This window comes from Petromyzon marinus, assembly GCF_048934315.1.
Source record: "Petromyzon marinus isolate PM22_M1 ecotype Great Lakes invasive population chromosome 76 unlocalized genomic scaffold, UKy_Petmar_22M1.pri1.0 chr76_unloc.1, whole genome shotgun sequence".
Taxonomy (NCBI): domain Eukaryota; kingdom Metazoa; phylum Chordata; class Hyperoartia; order Petromyzontiformes; family Petromyzontidae; genus Petromyzon; species Petromyzon marinus.
In genome coordinates, this window is record NW_027422618.1 from 1,129,559 (window position 1) to 1,152,052 (window position 22,494).

The 22,494-nt window shown below is 52.2% G+C and overlaps 1 protein-coding gene across 1 annotated transcript; it reads right to left on the reverse strand.

Annotated features, from left to right (window-relative positions):
- Positions 1-11,298: 11,298 nt before the first annotated feature.
- On the reverse strand, positions 11,299-20,839 carry LOC142908195 (uncharacterized). Its single transcript, XM_076058513.1, has 4 exons — positions 20,743-20,839; positions 14,118-14,195; positions 12,833-13,055; positions 11,299-11,883 (listed from the first exon to the last, which is right to left on the reverse strand). The coding sequence occupies exons 2-4, from the start codon at positions 14,164-14,166 to the stop codon at positions 11,472-11,474; spliced, it is 684 nt and encodes a 227-aa protein (XP_075914628.1). The 5' UTR covers positions 14,167-14,195; positions 20,743-20,839; the 3' UTR covers positions 11,299-11,471.
- Between the last annotated feature and the right edge of the window lie 1,655 nt (positions 20,840-22,494).

The following is a 22,494-nucleotide window of genomic DNA, read 5'->3' on the forward strand; positions in this document are numbered from 1 at the left end:
CAGTGTCTCAGTGTCTCAGTGTCCCAGTGTCTCAGTGTCTCAGTGCCCCAGTGTCTCAGTGTCTCAGTGTCCCAGTGTCTCAGTGTCTCAGTGTCCCAGGGTCTCAGTGTCTCAGTGTCGCGTGTCCCAGTGTCCCAGTGTCTCAGTGTCTCAGTGTCCCAGCGTCACAGTGTCCCAGTGTCTCAGTGTCTCAGTGTCCCAGTGTCTCAGTGTTCCAGTGTCTCAGTGTCTCAGTGTCTCAGTGTCCCATTGTCTCAGTGTCTCAGTGTCCCAGTGTCTCAGTGTCCCAGTATCTCAGTGTCCCAGTGTCTCAGTGTCCCAGTTTCTCAGTGTCTCAGTGTCTCATTGTCCCAATGTCTCAGTGTGCAGTGTCTCAGTGTCCCAGTGTCCCAGTGTCTCAGTGTCTCAGTGTCCCAGTGTCTCAGTGTCTCAGTGTCCCAGTGTCCCAGTGTCTCAGTGTCCCAGTGTTCCAGTGTCTCAGTGTCTCAGTATCTCAGTGTCCCAGTGTCTCAGTGTCTCAGTGTCTCAGTGTCTCAGTGTCTTAGTGTCCCAGTGTCCCAGTGTCTCAGTGACTCAGTGTCTCAGTGTCTCTGTGTCCCAGTGTCTCAGTGTCTCAGTGTCCCAGGGTCTCAGTGTCTCAGTGTCCCAGTGTCTCAGTGTCCCAGTGTCTCATTGTCCCAGTGTCTCAGTATCCCAGTGTCTCAGTGTCTCAGTGTCTCAGTGTCCCAGGGTCTCAGTGTCCCAGTGTCCCAGTGTCTCAGTGTCCCAGTGTCTCAGTGTCTCCTTGTTTCAGTGTCTCAGTGTCTCAGTGTCCCAGTGTCTCAGTGTCCCAGTGTCTCAGTGTCCCACTGTCCCAGTGTCTCAGTGTCCCAGTGTCTCAATGTCTCAGTGTCCCAGTGTCTCAGTGTCCCAGTGTCTCAGTGTCCCAGTGTCTCAGTGTCTCAGTGTCTCAGTGTCCCAGTGTCTCAGTGTCTCAGTGTCTCATTGTTTCAGTGTCTCAATGTCCCAGTGTCTCAGTGTCCCAGTGTCCCAGTGTATCAGTGTCTCAGTGTCTCAGTGTCTCAGTGTCCCAGTGTCTCAGTGTCTCCTTGTCTCAGTGTCTCAGTGTCTCAGTGTCCCAGTGTCTCAGTGTTTCATTGTCTCAGTGTCTCAGTGTCCCTGTGGCCCTGTGTCTCAGTCTCTCAGTGTCTTAGTGTCTCAGTGTCCCAGTGTCTCAGTGTCCCAGTGTCTCAGTGTCTCAGTATCCCAGTGTCTCAGTGGTTCAGTGTCCCAGTATCTCAGTGTCCCAGTGTCCCAGTATCTCAGTGTCTCAGTGTCCCAGTGTCTCAGTGTGTCTGAGACTCGGTGTCTCAGATTCTCAGTGTCTCTGTGTCTCGGTGTCTCAGTGTCTCAGTGTCTCAGTGTCCCAGTGTCTCAGTGTCTCAGTGTCCCTGTGGCCCTGTGTCTCAGTCTCTCAGTGTCTTAGTGTCCCAGTGTCTCAGAGTCTTAGTGTCCCAGTGTCTCAGTGTCTCAGTGTCCCAGTTTCTCAGTGTCTCAGTGTCTCAGTGTCCCAGTGTCTCAGTGCGCAGTGTCTCAGTGTCCCAGTGTCTCAGTGTCTCAGTGTCCCAGGGTCTCAGTGTCTCAGTGTCGCGTGTCCCAGTGTCCCAGTGTCTCAGTGTCTCAGTGTCCCAGCGTCTCAGTGTCCCAGTGTCTCAGTGTTTCAGTGTCCCAGTGTCTCAGTGTCCCAGTGTCTCAGTGTCTCAGTGTCCCAGTGTCTCAGTGTCTCAGTGTCCCAGTGTCTCATTGTCTCAGTGTCTCAGTGTCCCAGTGTCTCAGTGTCCCAGTGTCCCAGTATCTCAGTGTCCCAGTGTCTCAGTGTCCCAGTTTCTCAGTGTCTCAGTGTCTCATTGTCCCAATGTCTCAGTGTGCAGTGTCTCAGTGTCCCAGTGTCCCAGTGTCTCAGTGTCCCAGTGTATCAGTGTCTCAGTGTCTCAGTGTCCCAGTGTCTCAGTGTCTCAGTGTCTCAGTGTCCCAGTGTCTCAGTGTCCCAGTGTTCCAGTGTCTCAGTGTCTCAGTATCTCAGTGTCCCAGTGTCTCAGTGTCTCAGTGTCTCAGTGTCCCAGTGTCTCAGAGTCTTAGTGTCCCAGTGTCCCAGTGTCTCAGTGACTCAGTGTCTCAGTGTCTCAGTGTCCCAGTGTCTCAGTGTCTCAGTGTCCCAGGGTCTCAGTGTCTCAGTGTCCCAGTGTCTCAGTGTCCCAGTGTCTCAGTGTCTCCTTGTCTCAGTGTCTCAGTGTCTCAGTGTCCCAATGTCTCAGTGTCCCAGTGTCTCAGTGTCCCACTGCCCCAGTGTCTCAGTGTCCCAGTGTCTCAATGTCTCAGTGTCCCAGTGTCTCAGTGTCCCAGTGTCTCAGTGTCCCAGTGTCTCAGTGTCTCAGTGTCTCAGTGTCCGAGTGTCTCAGTGTCTCAGTGTCTCATTGTTTCAGTGTCTCAATGTCCCAGTGTCTCAGTGTCTCAGTGTCCCAGTGTATCAGTGTCTCAGTGTCTCAGTGTCTCAGTGTCTCCTTGTCTCAGTGTCTCAGTGTCTCAGTGTCCCAGTGTCTCAGTGTTTCATTGTCTCAGTGTCTCAGTGTCCCAGTGTCTCAGTGTCTCAGTGTCCCAGTGTCTCAGTGTCTCAGTGTCCCAGTGTCTCAGTGTCTCAGTGTCACAGTGTCTCAGTGTCTCAGTGTCCGAGTGTACAGTGTCCCAGTGTCTCAGTGTCTCAGTGTTCCAGTGTCTCAGTGTCTCAGTGTCTCAGTGTCCCAGTGTCTCAGTGTCTCAGTGTCTCAGTGTCCCAGTGTCTCAGTGTCCCAGTTTCTCAGTGTCTCAGTGTCTCATTGTCCCAATGTCTCAGTGTGCAGTGTCTCAGTGTCCCAGTGTCCCAGTGTCTCAGTGTCCCAGTGTATCAGTGTCTCAGTGTCTCAGTGTCCCAGTGTCTCAGTGTCTCAGTGTCCCAGTGTCCCAGTGTCTCAGTGTCCCAGTGTTCCAGTGTCCCAGTGTCTCAGTGTCCCAGTTTCTCAGTGTCTCAGTGTCTCATTGTCCCAATGTCTCAGTGTGCAGTGTCTCAGTGTCCCAGTGTCCCAGTGTCTCAGTGTCTCAGTGTCCCAGTGTCTCAGTGTCTCAGTGTCCCAGTGTCCCAGTGTCTCAGTGTCCCAGTGTTCCAGTGTCTCAGTGTCTCAGTATCTCAGTGTCCCAGTGTCTCAGTGTCTCAGTGTCTCAGTGTCTCAGTGTCTTAGTGTCCCAGTGTCCCAGTGTCTCAGTGACTCAGTGTCTCAGTGTCTCTGTGTCCCAGTGTCTCAGTGTCTCAGTGTCCCAGGGTCTCAGTGTCTCAGTGTCCCAGTGTCTCAGTGTCCCAGTGTCTCATTGTCCCAGTGTCTCAGTATCCCAGTGTCTCAGTGTCTCAGTGTCTCAGTGTCCCAGGGTCTCAGTGTCCCAGTGTCCCAGTGTCTCAGTGTCCCAGTGTCTCAGTGTCTCCTTGTTTCAGTGTCTCAGTGTCTCAGTGTCCCAATGTCTCAGTGTCCCAGTGTCTCAGTGTCCCACTGTCCCAGTGTCTCAGTGTCCCAGTGTCTCAATGTCTCAGTGTCCCAGTGTCTCAGTGTCCCAGTGTCTCAGTGTCCCAGTGTCTCAGTGTCTCAGTGTCTCAGTGTCCCAGTGTCTCAGTGTCTCAGTGTCTCATTGTTTCAGTGTCTCAATGTCCCAGTGTCTCAGTGTCCCAGTGTCCCAGTGTATCAGTGTCTCAGTGTCTCAGTGTCTCAGTGTCCCAGTGTCTCAGTGTCTCCTTGTCTCAGTGTCTCAGTGTCTCAGTGTCCCAGTGTCTCAGTGTTTCATTGTCTCAGTGTCTCAGTGTCCCTGTGGCCCTGTGTCTCAGTCTCTCAGTGTCTTAGTGTCTCAGTGTCCCAGTGTCTCAGTGTCCCAGTGTCTCAGTGTCTCAGTATCCCAGTGTCTCAGTGGTTCAGTGTCCCAGTATCTCAGTGTCCCAGTGTCCCAGTATCTCAGTGTCTCAGTGTCCCAGTGTCTCAGTGTGTCTGAGACTCGGTGTCTCAGATTCTCAGTGTCTCTGTGTCTCGGTGTCTCAGTGTCTCAGTGTCTCAGTGTCCCAGTGTCTCAGTGTCTCAGTGTCCCTGTGGCCCTGTGTCTCAGTCTCTCAGTGTCTTAGTGTCCCAGTGTCTCAGAGTCTTAGTGTCCCAGTGTCTCAGTGTCTCAGTGTCCCAGTTTCTCAGTGTCTCAGTGTCTCAGTGTCCCAGTGTCTCAGTGCGCAGTGTCTCAGTGTCCCAGTGTCTCAGTGTCTCAGTGTCCCAGGGTCTCAGTGTCTCAGTGTCGCGTGTCCCAGTGTCCCAGTGTCTCAGTGTCTCAGTGTCCCAGCGTCTCAGTGTCCCAGTGTCTCAGTGTTTCAGTGTCCCAGTGTCTCAGTGTCCCAGTGTCTCAGTGTCTCAGTGTCCCAGTGTCTCAGTGTCTCAGTGTCCCAGTGTCTCATTGTCTCAGTGTCTCAGTGTCCCAGTGTCTCAGTGTCCCAGTGTCCCAGTATCTCAGTGTCCCAGTGTCTCAGTGTCCCAGTTTCTCAGTGTCTCAGTGTCTCATTGTCCCAATGTCTCAGTGTGCAGTGTCTCAGTGTCCCAGTGTCCCAGTGTCTCAGTGTCCCAGTGTATCAGTGTCTCAGTGTCTCAGTGTCCCAGTGTCTCAGTGTCTCAGTGTCTCAGTGTCCCAGTGTCTCAGTGTCCCAGTGTTCCAGTGTCTCAGTGTCTCAGTATCTCAGTGTCCCAGTGTCTCAGTGTCTCAGTGTCTCAGTGTCCCAGTGTCTCAGAGTCTTAGTGTCCCAGTGTCCCAGTGTCTCAGTGACTCAGTGTCTCAGTGTCTCAGTGTCCCAGTGTCTCAGTGTCTCAGTGTCCCAGGGTCTCAGTGTCTCAGTGTCCCAGTGTCTCAGTGTCCCAGTGTCTCAGTGTCTCCTTGTCTCAGTGTCTCAGTGTCTCAGTGTCCCAATGTCTCAGTGTCCCAGTGTCTCAGTGTCCCACTGCCCCAGTGTCTCAGTGTCCCAGTGTCTCAATGTCTCAGTGTCCCAGTGTCTCAGTGTCCCAGTGTCTCAGTGTCCCAGTGTCTCAGTGTCTCAGTGTCTCAGTGTCCGAGTGTCTCAGTGTCTCAGTGTCTCATTGTTTCAGTGTCTCAATGTCCCAGTGTCTCAGTGTCTCAGTGTCCCAGTGTATCAGTGTCTCAGTGTCTCAGTGTCTCAGTGTCTCCTTGTCTCAGTGTCTCAGTGTCTCAGTGTCCCAGTGTCTCAGTGTTTCATTGTCTCAGTGTCTCAGTGTCCCAGTGTCTCAGTGTCTCAGTGTCCCAGTGTCTCAGTGTCTCAGTGTCCCAGTGTCTCTGTGTCTCAGTGTCACAGTGTCTCAGTGTCTCAGTGTCCGAGTGTACAGTGTCCCAGTGTCTCAGTGTCTCAGTGTTCCAGTGTCTCAGTGTCTCAGTGTCTCAGTGTCCCAGTGTCTCAGTGTCTCAGTGTCTCAGTGTCCCAGTGTCTCAGTGTCCCAGTTTCTCAGTGTCTCAGTGTCTCATTGTCCCAATGTCTCAGTGTGCAGTGTCTCAGTGTCCCAGTGTCCCAGTGTCTCAGTGTCCCAGTGTATCAGTGTCTCAGTGTCTCAGTGTCCCAGTGTCTCAGTGTCTCAGTGTCCCAGTGTCCCAGTGTCTCAGTGTCCCAGTGTTCCAGTGTCTCAGTGTCTCAGTATCTCAGTGTCCCAGTGTCTCAGTGTCTCAGTGTCTCAGTGTCCCAGTGTCTCAGAGTCTTAGTGTCCCAGTGTCCCAGTGTCTCAGTGACTCAGTGTCTCAGTGTCTCAGTGTCCCAGTGTCTCAGTGTCTCAGTGTCCCAGGGTCTCAATGTCTCAGTGTCCCAGTGTCTCAGTGTCCCAGTGTCTCATTGTCCCAGCGTCTCAGTGTCCCAGTGTCTCAGTGTCTCAGTGTCTCAGTGTCCCAGGGTCTCAGTGTCCCAGTGTCCCAGTGTCCCAGTGTCTCAGTGTCCCAGTGTCTCAGTGTCTCCTTGTCTCAGTGTCTCAGTGTCTCAGTGTCCCAATGTCTCAGTGTCCCAGTGTCTCAGTGTCCCACTGCCCCAGTGTCTCAGTGTCCCAGTGTCTCAATGTCTCAGTGTCCCAGTGTCTCAGTGTCCCAGTGTCTCAGTGTCCCAGTGTCTCAGTGTCTCAGTGTCCCAGTGTCTCAGTGTCTCAGTGTCTCATTGTTTCAGTGTCTCAATGTCCCAGTGTCTCAGTGTCTCAGTGTCCCAGTGTATCAGTGTCTCAGTGTCTCAGTGTCTCCTTGTCTCAGTGTCTCAGTGTCTCAGTGTCCCAGTGTCTCAGTGTTTCATTGTCTCAGTGTCTCAGTGTCCCAGTGTCTCAGTGTCTCAGTGTCCCAGTGTCTCAGTGTCTCAGTGTCCCAGTGTCTCAGTGTCTCAGTGTCACAGTGTCTCAGTGTCTCAGTGTCCGAGTGTACAGTGTCCCAGTGTCTCAGTGTCTCAGTGTCTCAGTGTCTCAGTGTCTCAGTGTCTCAGTGTCTCAGTGTCTCAGTGTCTCAGTGTCCCAGTGTCTCAGTGCCCCAGGGTCTCAGTGTCTCAGTGTCTCAGTGTCCCAGTGTCCCAGTGTCTCAGTGTCTCAGTGTCTCAGTGTCCCAGTGTCTCAGTGTCCCAGTGTCTCAGTGTCTCAGTGTCTCAGTGTCCCAGTGTCTCAGTGTCTCAGTGTCCCAGTGTCTCAGTGCCCCAGGGTCTCAGTGTCTCAGTGTCTCAGTGTCCCAGTGTCCCAGTATCTCAGTGTCTCAGTGTCTCAGTGTCTCAGTGTCTCAGTGTCTCAGTGTCCCAGTGTCTCAGTGCCCCAGGGTCTCAGTGTCCCAGTGTCTCAGTGTCTCAGTGTCTCAGTGTCCCAGTGTCTCAGTGTCTCAGTGTCTCAGTGTCCCAGTGTCTCAGTGTCTCAGTGTCTCATTGTTTCAGTGTCTCAATGTCCCAGTGTCTCAGTGTCTCAGTGTCCCAGTGTATCAGTGTCTCAGTGTCTCAGTGTCTCCTTGTCTCAGTGTCTCAGTGTCTCAGTGTCCCAGTGTCTCAGTGTTTCATTGTCTCAGTGTCTCAGTGTCCCAGTGTCTCAGTGTCTCAGTGTCCCAGTGTCTCAGTGTCTCAGTGTCCCAGTGTCTCAGTGTCTCAGTGTCACAGTGTCTCAGTGTCTCAGTGTCCGAGTGTACAGTGTCCCAGTGTCTCAGTGTCTCAGTGTCTCAGTGTTCCAGTGTCTCAGTGTCTCAGTGTCCCAGTGTCTCAGTGTCTCAGTGTCCCAGTGTCTCAGTGTCTCATTGTTTCAGTGTCTCAATGTCCCAGTGTCTCAGTGTCTCAGTGTCCCAGTGTATCAGTGTCTCAGTGTCTCAGTGTCTCAGTGTCTCCTTGTCTCAGTGTCTCAGTGTCTCAGTGTCCCAGTGTCTCAGTGTTTCATTGTCTCAGTGTCTCAGTGTCCCAGTGTCTCAGTGTCTCAGTGTCCCAGTGTCTCAGTGTCTCAGTGTCCCAGTGTCTCAGTGTCTCAGTGTCACAGTGTCTCAGTGTCTCAGTGTCCGAGTGTACAGTGTCCCAGTGTCTCAGTGTCTCAGTGTCTCAGTGTTCCAGTGTCTCAGTGTCTCAGTGTCTCAGTGTCCCAGTGTCTCAGTGTCTCAGTGTCCCAGTGTCTCAGTGTCCCAGGGTCTCAGTGTCTCAGTGTCCCAGTGTCCCAGTGTCTCAGTGTCTCAGTGTCCCAGTGTCTCAGTGTCTCAGTGTCCCAGTGTCTCAGTGTCTCAGTGTCTCAGTGTCTCAGTGTCCCAGTGTCTCAGTGTCCCAGTTTCTCAGTGTCTCAGTGTCTCATTGTCCCAATGTCTCAGTGTGCAGTGTCTCAGTGTCCCAGTGTCCCAGTGTCTCAGTGTCCCAGTGTATCAGTGTCTCAGTGTCTCAGTGTCCCAGTGTCTCAGTGTCTCAGTGTCCCAGTGTCCCAGTGTCTCAGTGTCCCAGTGTTCCAGTGTCTCAGTGTCTCAGTATCTCAGTGTCCCAGTGTCTCAGTGTCTCAGTGTCTCAGTGTCCCAGTGTCTCAGAGTCTTAGTGTCCCAGTGTCCCAGTGTCTCAGTGACTCAGTGTCTCAGTGTCTCAGTGTCCCAGTGTCTCAGTGTCTCAGTGTCCCAGGGTCTCAATGTCTCAGTGTCCCAGTGTCTCAGTGTCCCAGTGTCTCATTGTCCCAGCGTCTCAGTGTCCCAGTGTCTCAGTGTCTCAGTGTCTCAGTGTCCCAGGGTCTCAGTGTCCCAGTGTCCCAGTGTCCCAGTGTCTCAGTGTCCCAGTGTCTCAGTGTCTCCTTGTCTCAGTGTCTCAGTGTCTCAGTGTCCCAATGTCTCAGTGTCCCAGTGTCTCAGTGTCCCACTGCCCCAGTGTCTCAGTGTCCCAGTGTCTCAATGTCTCAGTGTCCCAGTGTCTCAGTGTCCCAGTGTCTCAGTGTCCCAGTGTCTCAGTGTCTCAGTGTCTCAGTGTCCCAGTGTCTCAGTGTCTCAGTGTCTCATTGTTTCAGTGTCTCAATGTCCCAGTGTCTCAGTGTCTCAGTGTCCCAGTGTATCAGTGTCTCAGTGTCTCAGTGTCTCAGTGTCTCCTTGTCTCAGTGTCTCAGTGTCTCAGTGTCCCAGTGTTTCATTGTCTCAGTGTCTCAGTGTCCCAGTGTCTCAGTGTCTCAGTGTCCCAGTGTCTCAGTGTCTCAGTGTCCCAGTGTCTCAGTGTCTCAGTGTCACAGTGTCTCAGTGTCTCAGTGTCCGAGTGTACAGTGTCCCAGTGTCTCAGTGTCTCAGTGTCCCAGTGTCTCAGTGTCTCAGTGTCTCAGTGTCCCAGTGTCTCAGTGTCTCAGTGTCCCAGTGTCTCAGTGCCCCAGGGTCTCAGTGTCTCAGTGTCTCAGTGTCCCAGTGTCCCAGTGTCTCAGTGTCTCAGTGTCCCAGTGTCTCAGTGTCTCAGTGTCCCAGTGTCTCAGTGCCCCAGGGTCTCAGTGTCCCAGTGTCTCAGTGTCTCAGTGTCTCAGTGTCCCAGTGTCCCAGTGTCTCAGTGTCTCAGTGTCCCAGTGTCCCAGTGTCTCAGTGTCCCAGTGTCTCAGTGTCCCAGTGTCTCAGTGTCTCAGTGTCCCAGTGTCTCAGTGTCCCAGTGTCCCAGTGTCTCAGTGTCCCAGTGTCTCAGTGTCTCAGTGTCCCAGTGTCTCAGTGTCCCAGTGTCCCAGTGTCTCAGTGTCCCAGTGTCCCAGTGTCCCAGTGTCTCAGTGTCCCAGTGTCCCAGTGTCTCAGTGTCCCAGTGTCTCAGTGTCTCAGTGTCCCAGTGTCTCAGTGTCCCAGTGTCTCAGTGTCTCAGTGTCCCAGTGTCTCAGTGTAGGGACACACCAGGAACCCGCGGGTAGGTTCAAGAAAGGGGGCGTGGCCGGGGGCGGGGCCAATCCACGCTGACGGTATAAGAGGGGCCCTCGAGAGAGGACCTCGGTCCGGGCTGTCGTTTGAAATGGGATCCGCGTCGTGCTGCTAAGTCGTCACCGTCGTCTCCGTCTTCACCATCTCGGCGTCGGCACACAGGCAGCCTACCAGCTGTCCTGACTGGCAACCGTAGTCGACTATAGACGGATTATTTAGAAAGTGTTAACCCGTTGGCGTTAATAAACAGGGCGCCTCCAACTCTTGAAGTGTCTCCGGTTCAGTCGCTACGAATTCATGAGTGGGTGGGTGATTGGATCGGTGGGTGGGTGAGTGAATCAGTGGGCGGGTGAGTGAATCAGTGGGTGAGTGAGTGAATCAGTGGGTGGGTAAGTGAATCAGTGGGTGGGTGAGTGAATCAGTGGGTGGGTGAGTGAATCAGTGGGTGGGTGAGTGCATCGGTGGGTACGTGAATCAGTGGGTGGGTGAGTGAATCAGTGGGTGGATGAGTGAATCAGTGGGTGGGTGAGTGAATCCGTGGGTGGGTGAGTGAATCAATGGGTTGGTGAGTGAATCAGTGGGTGGGTGAGTGAATCAGTGGGTGAGTGAGTGAATCAGTGGGTTGGTGAGTGAATCAGTGGGTGGGTGAGTGAATCAGTGGGTGGGTGAGTGAATCAGTGGGTGGGTGAGTGAATCAGTGGGTGGGTGAGAGAATCAGTGGGTTGGTGAGTGAATCAGTGGCTGGGTGAGTGAATCAGTGGGTTGGTGAGTGAATCAGTGGGTCCGTGAGTGAATCAGTGGCTGGGTGAGTGAATCAGTGGGTTGGTGATTGAATCAGTGGGTGGGTGAGTGAATCAGTGGGTGGATGAGTGAATCAGTGGGTGGGTGAGTGAATCAGTGGGTGGGTGAGTGAATAAGTGGGTGGATGAGTGAATCAGTGGGTGGGTGAGTGAATCAGTGGGTGGGTGAGTGAATCAGTGGGTGGGTGAGTGAATCAGTGGGTGGGTGAGTGAATCAGTGGGTGGGTGATTGAATCAGTGGGTTGGTGAGTGAATCAGTGGGTGGGTGAGTGAATCAGTGGGTGAGTGAGTGAATCAGTGGGTGGGTGAGTGAAACAGTGGGTGGGTAAGAGAATCAGTGGGTTGGTGGGTGAATCAGTGGGTGGATGAGTGAATTAGTGGGTGGGTGATTGAATCAGTGGGTGGGTGATTGAATCAGTGGGTGGGTGAGTGAAACAGTGGGTGGGTGAGAGAATCAGTGGGTCGGTGAGTGAATCAGTGGCTGGCTGAGTGAATCAGTGGGTTGGTGAGTGAATCAGTGGGTGGGTGAGTGAATCAGTGGGTGGGTGAGTGAATCAGTGGGTGGGTGAGTGAATCAGTGGGTGGATGAGTGAATCAGTGGATGGATGAGTGAATTAGTGGGTGGGTGAGTGAATCAGTGGGTGGGTAAGTGAATCAGTGGGTGGGTAAGTGAATCAGTTGGTGGGTGAGTGAATCAGTTGGTGGGTGAGTGAATCAGTGGGTGGGTGAGTGAATCAGTTGGTGGGTGAGTGAATCAGTGGGTGGGTGAGTGAATCAGTGGATGGTTGAGTGAATCAGTGGGTGGATGAGTTAATTAGTGGGTGGGTGAGTGAATCAGTGGGTGGGTAAGTGAATCAGTGGGTGGGTGATTGAATCAGTGGGTGGGTGAGTGAATCAGTGGGTGGGTGAGAGAATCAGTGGGTGGGTGAGTGAATCAGTGGGTGGGTGAATGAGTCTGAGGAGGAGGCGGAAGGTGGAAGAGGTTGTGGAGGAGGTGCACCCCTGACACGGCCATTATGATCCCAGACCCCACACAGCACTGACAATCGAAGGCACCAAACACCACAAAGTCTGCAACGTCATTTCACTTCCTGCTGTCTGTATTTGCCATGACAATATTTACAATAATTATTTACAAAGCTATGAAATTATTTACAACGCGATACATAATGGGGTGGGTGGGTGGGTGGCTGGGTGGTGCTGCTTGTGGTGGCAGCTGGCACCGACGCCACCACCACCACCACCACCACGACCCCGCTAATGCGCCATGGGCCGGCCACCACAAATCAGCAGGCGGCGGAGGAGCGAGCGGAGCGCGCTGGCCACCTGCGCCAGGCACGCCCCTTGCTTCTTCTTGCTCTGCGGATGCTGCACCTCCTCCACGTCCACCTCCTCCGCCTTCTCTTCAAGCTCCTTCACCTCCTCGTCCAACTCCACCACCACCTGCTCCGGCTCCACCACCACCACCACCTCCATCTCCTCCATCTCCTCCATCTTCTCCACCTCATCCAACTCTGCCTTCCCTTCCACCTTCTTCACCGCCACCTCTTCCGCCCCCACAAACTCCGTCCACTCCACATTGGTGTAGATGAGCGGTGAGAACGATGAGGATGATGAGGAGGAGGAGGAGGAGGATGATGTTGATGGGGGCATCTCCTCCGGATCAGCTCTGTGGAGGTAGCAGCAGCACCACAGCAGCACGGCGCCACCACTTTAGCCTCTCGCTACAATAGCCAGAGGCCGTAGTCGCTCTGCATCATCACCACCACCACCACCGCCACCACCACCACCACCGCCACCACCGCCACCACCACCGCCACCACCGCCACCACCGCCACCGCCACCACCACCACCAGATCCTCCCGTGGGTGGACTAACGGACTCAACGCACGGTGGCGGATTTAAAAACAAAATCTAAAACTATCACTCTATTTTACCGGGTGTAAGAAGCGACCTGGCCACCACGAGAGATAGCAGCTCGATCAAGTGGCTGATATCACCGTGGTCATCATCATCATCGCGTGGAAATGTAGACACACCCGAAGAGACCCATGCAAAAACTAAACTCTTTTTTTTATTTCACCAGGTCTAAGGCTTCCACAGAGCTACTGTGTAGCCCTCTTTCAGAAGGCCCACACAGAGACCCATAGAGATGCAGAGACTCGTGTAGAACCATAGACACCCACAGAGACCCGCAGAGACCCATGCAAAAACTAAACTCTTTTTTTTATTTCACCAGGTCTAAGGCTTCCACTGATTTTTGTAGCTCTTGATCAGAAGCAGCGTCGCCATCGCAAATGATGGCTCAAGGCAGTGGCTGATATCATCGTGATCATCATCCCCACGTAAGAAATGTATCGCAGCCAAACACTCTAACCGCGTGGTGATGTCGATTCTAAATGTGGAGGTGAAAACCCGGAGGGACCCGGAGAGAACCCACGTAGGTACGACCACGGGCAGAGAGACAGACAGACGCAGACTTCAAATATACAGCAGCAGCAGCGGCAGGCGTCGTCAGCGGTCGGGATCGAGCCCATGAACTCCTGCGTACCGGGAAAGGGAGTCGACATCTCGTCCCCAACACCCCCAGCCCTATGAGCACACAGAGGGAGTCTCACCGTGGATCAGAAACCCCAGAGGCCTGCAGAGCACCAGCAGTGCTGATGATGACATTGGCTTCCCTGGAGGTGCCGGCGGCGGCGACGGCGGTGGTGGTGGTGGTGGTGATCATGGGGTTGAGCCTTTGGCTTGTGAAGGTGCCCGTGCCGATTGGGGGGCGCTTCAGGATGAAGCATCTCGGTTTTTCCTTCTTGTTCAGGCAGCAGTGGCGGACCTGATGATCTGTAGAGAGACAGAGAGACAGAAAGACTCAGACACCGACCCACTTACCCACCCACGTACCGACCCACTCGCCCATACACCCACCTACCAACCCACCCACGTACCGGCCCACTCGCCCATTCACCCACCTACCAACCCACCCACGTACCGACCCACTCGCCCATTCACCCACCTACCAACCCACCCACGTGCCGACCCACTCGCCCATTCACCCACCTACCAACCCACCCACGTACCGACCCACTCGCCCATTCACCCACCTACCAACCCACCCACGTGCCGACCCACTCGCACATTCACCCACCTACCAACCCACCCACGTACCGGCCCACTCGCCCATTCACCCACCTACCAACCCACCCACGTACCGACCCACTCGCCCATTCACCCACCTACCAACCCACCCACGTGCCGACCCACTCGCCCATTCACCCACCTACCAACCCACCCACGTACCGACCCACTCGCCCATTCACCCACCTACCAACCCACCCACGTACCGACCCACTCGCCCATTCACCCACCTACCAACACACACACGTACCGGCCCACTCGCCCATTCACCCACCTACCAACCCACCCACGTACCGACCCACTCGCCCATTCACCCACCTACCAACACACACACGTACCGACCCACTCGCCCATTCACCCACCTACCAACCCACCCACGTACCGACCCACTCGCACATTCACCCACCCACAAGCCCAGCCACGTACCGACCCACTCGCACATTCACCCACCCACAAGCCCAGCCACAAGCCCACCCACCCACCAACTAGCCCAGCCACCCACCAACTCACCAACACACCCACCAAACCCACAAACCCACACACCCACTCACCCAACTACCCAATCACCTACTCACTCATTCACTCACCCACAAATCCAACCACTCACCCACTCACTTACTCACCAACAAAACCCACTCACTCATTCACTCACCAACAAACCAACCCACCAACCCACCCACCCACCCACCGACCCACCCACCGACCCACCCACCCACCCACCGACCCACCCACCCACCGACCCACCCACCCACCCACCGACCCACCCACCCATGGCATGAATGCCCAGAGCAGCGTCGTTGTGTTGTGCGGCGTTCATGGCGTCTCTCGCTGTAATCCACAGGGTCTCTGTGTGGAGAGCGGTGGGGGGGGGGGGAGAGGGTCACAACACAAACTCACCTCGTCACCACAAACCCACAACACAGACTCACCTCGTCACCACAGACTCACATCACAGACTCACCTCGTCACCACAGACTCACAACACAGACTCACATCATCAACACAGATTCACATCATCAACACGGACTCACAACACAGACTCACAACACAGAGTCACATCATCAACACGGACTCACAACACAGACTCACAACACAGACTCACAACACAGACTCACATCACAGACTCACATCATCAACACGGACTCACATCACAGATTCACATCATCAACACAGACTCACATCATCAACACGGACTCACTACACAGACTCACATCATCAACACAGACTCACAACACAGACTCACAACACAGACTCACAACACAGACTCACATCATCAACACGGACTCACAACACAGACTCACAACACAGACTCACAACACAGACTCACATCATCAACACAGACTGACAACACAGACTGACAACACAGACTCACATCACAGATTCATAACACAGACTCACATCACAGATTCACATCATCAACACGGACTCACAACACAGACTCACAACACAGACTCACAACACAGACTCACATCACCAACCACAGACTCACATAATCTACACAAACTCACAACACAGACTCACAACACAGACTCACATCATCAACACAGATTCACATCATCAACACAGACTCACATCATCTACACAGACTCACAACACAGACTCACAACACGGACTCACAACCCAGACTCACATCACCAACCACAGACTCACAACACAGACTCACATCATCAACACAGACTCACATCATCAACACAGACTCACAACACAGACTCACATAACCAACCACAGACTCACATCATCTACACAGACTCACATCACCAACCACAGACTCACAACACAGACTCACAACACAGAGTCACATCACCAACCACAGACTCACATCATCTACACAGACTCACAACACAGACTCACATCACTAACCACAGACTCACATCATCAACCACAGACTCACAACACAGACTCACATCACCAACCACAGACTCACATCACCAACCACAGACTCACAACACAGACTCACAACACAGACTCACATCACCAACCACAGACTCACATCATCTACACAGACTCACAACACAGACTCACAACACAGACTCACATCACCAACCACAGACTCACAACACAAACTCACATCACAAACCACAGACTCACAACACAGACTCACAACACAGACTCACAACACAGACTCACATCACCAACCACAGACTCACAACACAGACTCACATCACAGACTCACAACACAGACTCACATCACCAACCACAGACTCACAACACAGACTCACATCACCAACCACAGACTCACAACACAGACTCACAACACAGAGTCACATCACCAACCACAGACTCACATCATCTACACAGACTCACAACACAGACTCACATCACTAACCACAGACTCACATCACCAACCACAGACTCACAACACAGACTCACATCACCAACCACAGACTCACATCACCAACCACAGACTCACAACACAGACTCACAACACAGACTCACATCACCAACCACAGACTCACATCATCTACACAGACTCACAACACAGACTCACAACACAGACTCACATCACCAACCACAGACTCACAACACAGACTCACATCACAAACCACAGACTCACAACACAGACTCACAACACAGACTCACAACACAGACTCACATCACCAACCACAGACTCACAACACAGACTCACATCACAGACTCACAACACAGACTCACATCACCAACCACAGACTCACAACACAGACTCACATCACCAACCACAGACTCACAACACAGACTCACATCACAGACTCACAACACAGACTCACATCATCTACACAGACTCACATCACCAACCACAGACTCACGACACAGACTCACATCACCAACCACAGACTCACAACACAGACTCACAACACAGAGTCACATCACCAACCACAGACTCACATCACCAACCACAGACTCACAACACAGACTCACATCACCAACCACAGACTCACAAAACAGACTCACATCACCAACCACAGACTCACAAAACAGACTCACAACACAGACTCACATCACCAACCACAGACTCACATCATCTACACAGACTCACAACACAGACTCACATCACTAACCACAGACTCACATCATCAACCACAGACTCACAACACAGACTCACATCACCAACCACAGACTCACATCACCAACCACAGACTCACAACACAGACTCACAACACAGACTCACATCACCAACCACAGACTCACATCATCTACACAGACTCACAACACAGACTCACAACACAGACTCACATCACCAACCACAGACTCACAACACAGACTCACATCACAAACCACAGACTCACAACACAGACTCACAACACAGACTCACAACACAGACTCACATCACCAACCACAGACTCACAACACAGACTCACATCACAGACTCACAACACAGACTCACATCACCAACCACAGACTCACAACACAGACTCACATCACCAACCACAGACTCACAACACAGACTCACAACACAGAGTCACATCACCAACCACAGACTCACATCATCTACACAGACTCACAACACAGACTCACATCACTAACCACAGACTCACATCACCAACCACAGACTCACAACACAGACTCACATCACCAACCACAGACTCACATCACCAACCAAAGACTCACAACACAGACTCACAACACAGACTCACATCACCAACCGCAGACTCACATCATCTACACAGACTCACAACACATACTCACATCACCAACCACAGACTCACAACACAGACTCACATCACCAACCACAGACTCACAACACAGACTCACATCACAGACTCACAACACAGACTCACATCATCTACACAGACTCACATCACCAACCACAGACTCACGACACAGACTCACATCACCAACCACAGACTCACAACACAGACTCACATCACAAACCACAGACTCACAACACAGACTCACAACACAGACTCACAACACAGACTCACATCACCAACCACAGACTCACAACACAGACTCACATCACAGACTCACAACACAGACTCACATCACCAACCACAGACTCACAACACAGACTCACATCACCAACCACAGACTCACAACACAGACTCACATCACAGACTCACAACACAGACTCACATCATCTACACAGACTCACATCACCAACCACAGACTCACGACACAGACTCACATCACCAACCACAGACTCACAACACAGACTCACAACACAGAGTCACATCACCAACCACAGACTCACATCACCAACCACAGACTCACAACACAGACTCACATCACCAACCACAGACTCACAAAACAGACTCACATCACCAACCACAGACTCACAAAACAGACTCACAACACAGACTCACATCACCAACCACAGACTCACATCATCTACACAGACTCACAACACAGACTCACATCACTAACCACAGACTCACATCATCAACCACAGACTCACAACACAGACTCACATCACCAACCACAGACTCACATCACCAACCACAGACTCACAACACAGACTCACAACACAGACTCACATCACCAACCACAGACTCACATCATCTACACAGATTCACAACACAGACTCACAACACAGACTCACATCACCAACCACAGACTCACAACACAGACTCACATCACAAACCACAGACTCACAACACAGACTCACAACACAGACTCACAACACAGACTCACATCACCAACCACAGACTCACAACACAGACTCACATCACAGACTCACAACACAGACTCACATCACCAACCACAGACTCACAACACAGACTCACATCACCAACCACAGACTCACAACACAGACTCACAACACAGAGTCACATCACCAACCACAGACTCACATCATCTACACAGACTCACAACACAGACTCACATCACTAACCACAGACTCACATCACCAACCACAGACTCACAACACAGACTCACATCACCAACCACAGACTCACATCACCAACCACAGACTCACAACACAGACTCACAACACAGACTCACATCACCAACCACAGACTCACATCATCTACACAGACTCACAACATAGACTCACAACACAGACTCACAACACAGACTCACATCACCAACCACAAACTCACAACACAGACTCACATCACCAACCACAGACTCACAACACAGACTCACATCACAGACTCACAACACAGACTCACATCATCTACACAGACTCACATCACCAACCACAGACTCACGACACAGACTCACATCACCAACCACAGACTGACAACACAGACTCACAACACAGAGTCACATCACCAACCACAGACTCACATCACCAACCACAGACTCACAACACAGACTCACATCACCAACCACAGACTCACAAAACAGACTCACATCACCAACCACAGACTCACAAAACAGACTCACAACACAGACTCACATCACCAACCACAGACTCACATCATCTACACAGACTCACAACACAGACTCACAACACAGACTCACAACACAGACTCACATCACCAACCACAGACTCACATCACCAACCACAGACTCACAACACAGACTCACATCACCAACCACAGACTCACATCATCTACACAGACTCACAACACAGACTCACAACACAGACTCACAACACAGACTCACAACACAGACTCACATCACCAACCACAGACTCACATCACCAACCACAGACTCACAACACAGACTCACATCACCAACCACAGACTCACATCATCTACACAGACTCACAACACAGACTCACAACACAGACTCACATCACAGACTCACATCACCAACCACAGACTCACATCACCAACCACAGACTCACAACACAGACTCACATCACCAACCACAGACTTACAAAACAGACTCACAACACAGACTCACATCACCAACCACAGACTCACATCATCTACACAGACTCACATCACAGACTCACAACACAGACTCACATCACCAACCACAGACTCACAACACAGACTCACAACACACTCACATCACAGACTCACAACACAGACTCACATCACCAACCACAGACTCACAACACAGACTCACATCACAGACTCACAACACAGACTCACATCACCAACCACAGACTCACATCACCAACCACAGACTCACAACACAGACTCACATCACCAACCACAGACTCACATCACGGACTCACATCATCAACACGGACTCACAACACGGACTCAAAACACAGACTCATATCATCAACACAGACTCACAACACAGACTCACATCATCAACACAGACTCACAACACAGACTCACATCACCAACCACAGACTCACAACACAGACTCACATCACCAACCACAGACTCACAACACAGACTCACATCACAGACTCACAACACAGACTCACATCACCAACCACAGACTCACATCACAGACTCACATCACGGACTCACATCACCAACCACAGACTCACATCACAGACTCACATCATCAACACGGACTCACAACACAGACTCACATCACCAACCAGACTCACAACACAGACTCACATCACCAACCACAAACTCACATCACAGACTCACATCACGGACTCACATCACGGACTCACAACACAGACTCACATCATCAACACAAATTAACATCATCTACACAGACTCACATCACAGACTCACATCACGGACTCACAACACGGACTCACATCACGGACTCACATCACAGACTCACAATACAGACTCACAACACCAACCACAGACTCACAACACAGACTCACAACACAGACTCACATCACAGACTCACATCACGGACTCACAACACAGACTCACATCACAGACTCACATCACGGACTCACATCATCTACACAGACTCACAACACAGACTCACATCACCAACCACAGACTCACATCATCTACACAGACTCACAACACAGACTCACATCACGGACTCACAACACAGACTCACATCACGGATTCACATCACGGACTCACATCACGGACTCACATCACGGACTCACAACACAGACTCACATCACAGACTCACATCACGGACTCACAACACAGACTCACATCACAGACTCACATCACGGACTCACATCATCTACACAGACTCACAACACAGACTCACATCACCAACCACAGACTCACATCATCTACACAGACTCACAACACAGACTCACATCACGGACTCACAACACAGACTCACATCACGGACTCACATCACGGACTCACATCACGGACTCACAACACGGACTCACAACACAGACTCACATCACAGACTCACATCACGGACTCACATCACGGACTCACATCACAGACTCACATCACGGACTCACATCATCTACACAGACTCACAACACAGACTCACATCACCAACCACAGACTCACATCATCTACACAGACTCACAACACAGACTCACATCACGGACTCACAACACAGACTCACATCACGGACTCACATCACAGACTCACATCACGGACTCACATCACAGACTCACATCACAGACTCACAACACAGACTCACATCACGGACTCACATCACGGACTCACGCTCCCACCTGTCTGAGTGGTAACGCTCGGATCACGACGACCACGACGGGGAGCAATCTCAAGAAGCGGCCGTCTGCTGCGCACGTGACCAGGGCTCTGACGACACTTCCCACGACGTCACGTAACCCCGCCCCCAAGTCGATGACGGCGCAATGCTCGCCACGCCCATCAGCCCCGCCCACCACCTCAGCCAACCGCCCCCGTCCCGCTCCCCAGCCCCGCCCACCGCCGCAGCCAACCGCCCCCGTCCCGCCCACCAGCCCCGCCCACCACCCCAGCCAACCGCCCCCGTCCCGCCCACCAGCCCCGCCCACCACCCCATCCAACCGCCCCCGTCCCGCCCAACAGCCCCGCCCCACCACCCCAGCAAACCGCCCCCGCCCACCAGCATCGCCCCCACCAACAGCCCCCGCCCATCGCCACGCCCCCAATTACCGCCCCGCCCCCATCCCCCGCCGGTACTTCCGGTTTGTCAGGCGCGAGGTCTCCGCCTCCTCGCCCCCCCTAGGTCGACTCAGCCTCAAATGGGCACGCCGGTGCCACGTGCGCGGTGGTCAACATCGCCAGCACTGTGGGAGAGACAAAGGCGGCCGGGCGGGCGTGGTGCTGGCCACCCACCCCCTCCTTGTATGTGTGTATGTGTGTGAGTGTGTGTAAGTGAGTGTGTGTGAGTGTGTGTGAGTGTGTGTTAGTGAGTGTGTGTGTAATTGAGTGTGTGTGAGTGTGTGTAAGTGAGTGTGTGTAAGTGTGTGTAAGTGAGTGTGTGTTAGTGTGTGATAGTGAGTGTGTGTTAGTGTGTGTTAGTGAGTGTGTGTAAGTGAGTGTGTTAGTGAGTGTGTGTTAGTGTGTGATAGTGAGTGTGTGTGAGTGTGTGTAAGTGTGTGTTAGTGATTGTGTGTTAGTGTGTGTAAGTGATTGTGTGTGTGAGTGTGTGTTAGTGTGTGTTAGTGTGTGTAAGTGAGTGTGTGTGTTAGTGTGTGTAAGTGAGTGTGTGTGAGTGTGTGATAGTGAGTGTGTGTGAGTGTGTGTAAGTGAGTGTGTGTTAGTGTGTGTGATAGTGAGTGTGTGTTAGTGAGTGTGTGTTAGTGAGTGATAGTGTGTGTAAGTGATTGTGTGTTAGTGAGTGTGTGTTAGTGAGTGTGTGTTAGTGTGTGTAAGTGAGTGTGTGTGAGTGTGTGTAAGTGAGTGTGTGTTAGTGAGTGTGTGTTAGTGAGTGTGTGTTAGTGAGTGTGTGTAAGTGAGTGTGTGTGTGAGTGTGTGTTAGTGAGTGTGTGTTAGTGTGTGTAAGTGAGTGTGTGTAAGTGATTGTGTGTAAGTGAGTGTGTGTTAGTGTGTGATAGTGAGTGTGTGTGAGTGTGTGTAAGTGATTGTGTGTTAGTGAGTGTGTGTTAGTGAGTGTGTGTTAGTGAGTGTATGTTAGTGAGTGTGTGTTAGTGTGTGATAGTGAGTGTGTGTGAGTGAGTGTGTGTTAGTGTGTGATAGTGAGTGTGTGTGAGGGTGTGTAAGTGATTGTGTGTTAGTGAGTGTGTGTGAGTGTGTGTTAGTGTGTGATAGTGAGTGTGTGTAAGTGTGTGTTAGTGAGTGTGTGTTAGTGTGTGATAGTGAGTGTGTGTGAGTGTGTGTAAGTGAGTGTGTGTTAGTGAGTGTGTGTAAGTGAGTGTGTGTTAGTGTGTGATAGTGAGTGTGTGTGAGTGTGTGTAAGTGATTGTGTGTTAGTGAGTGTGTGTAAGTGAGTGTGTGTTAGTGTGTGTAAGTGAGTG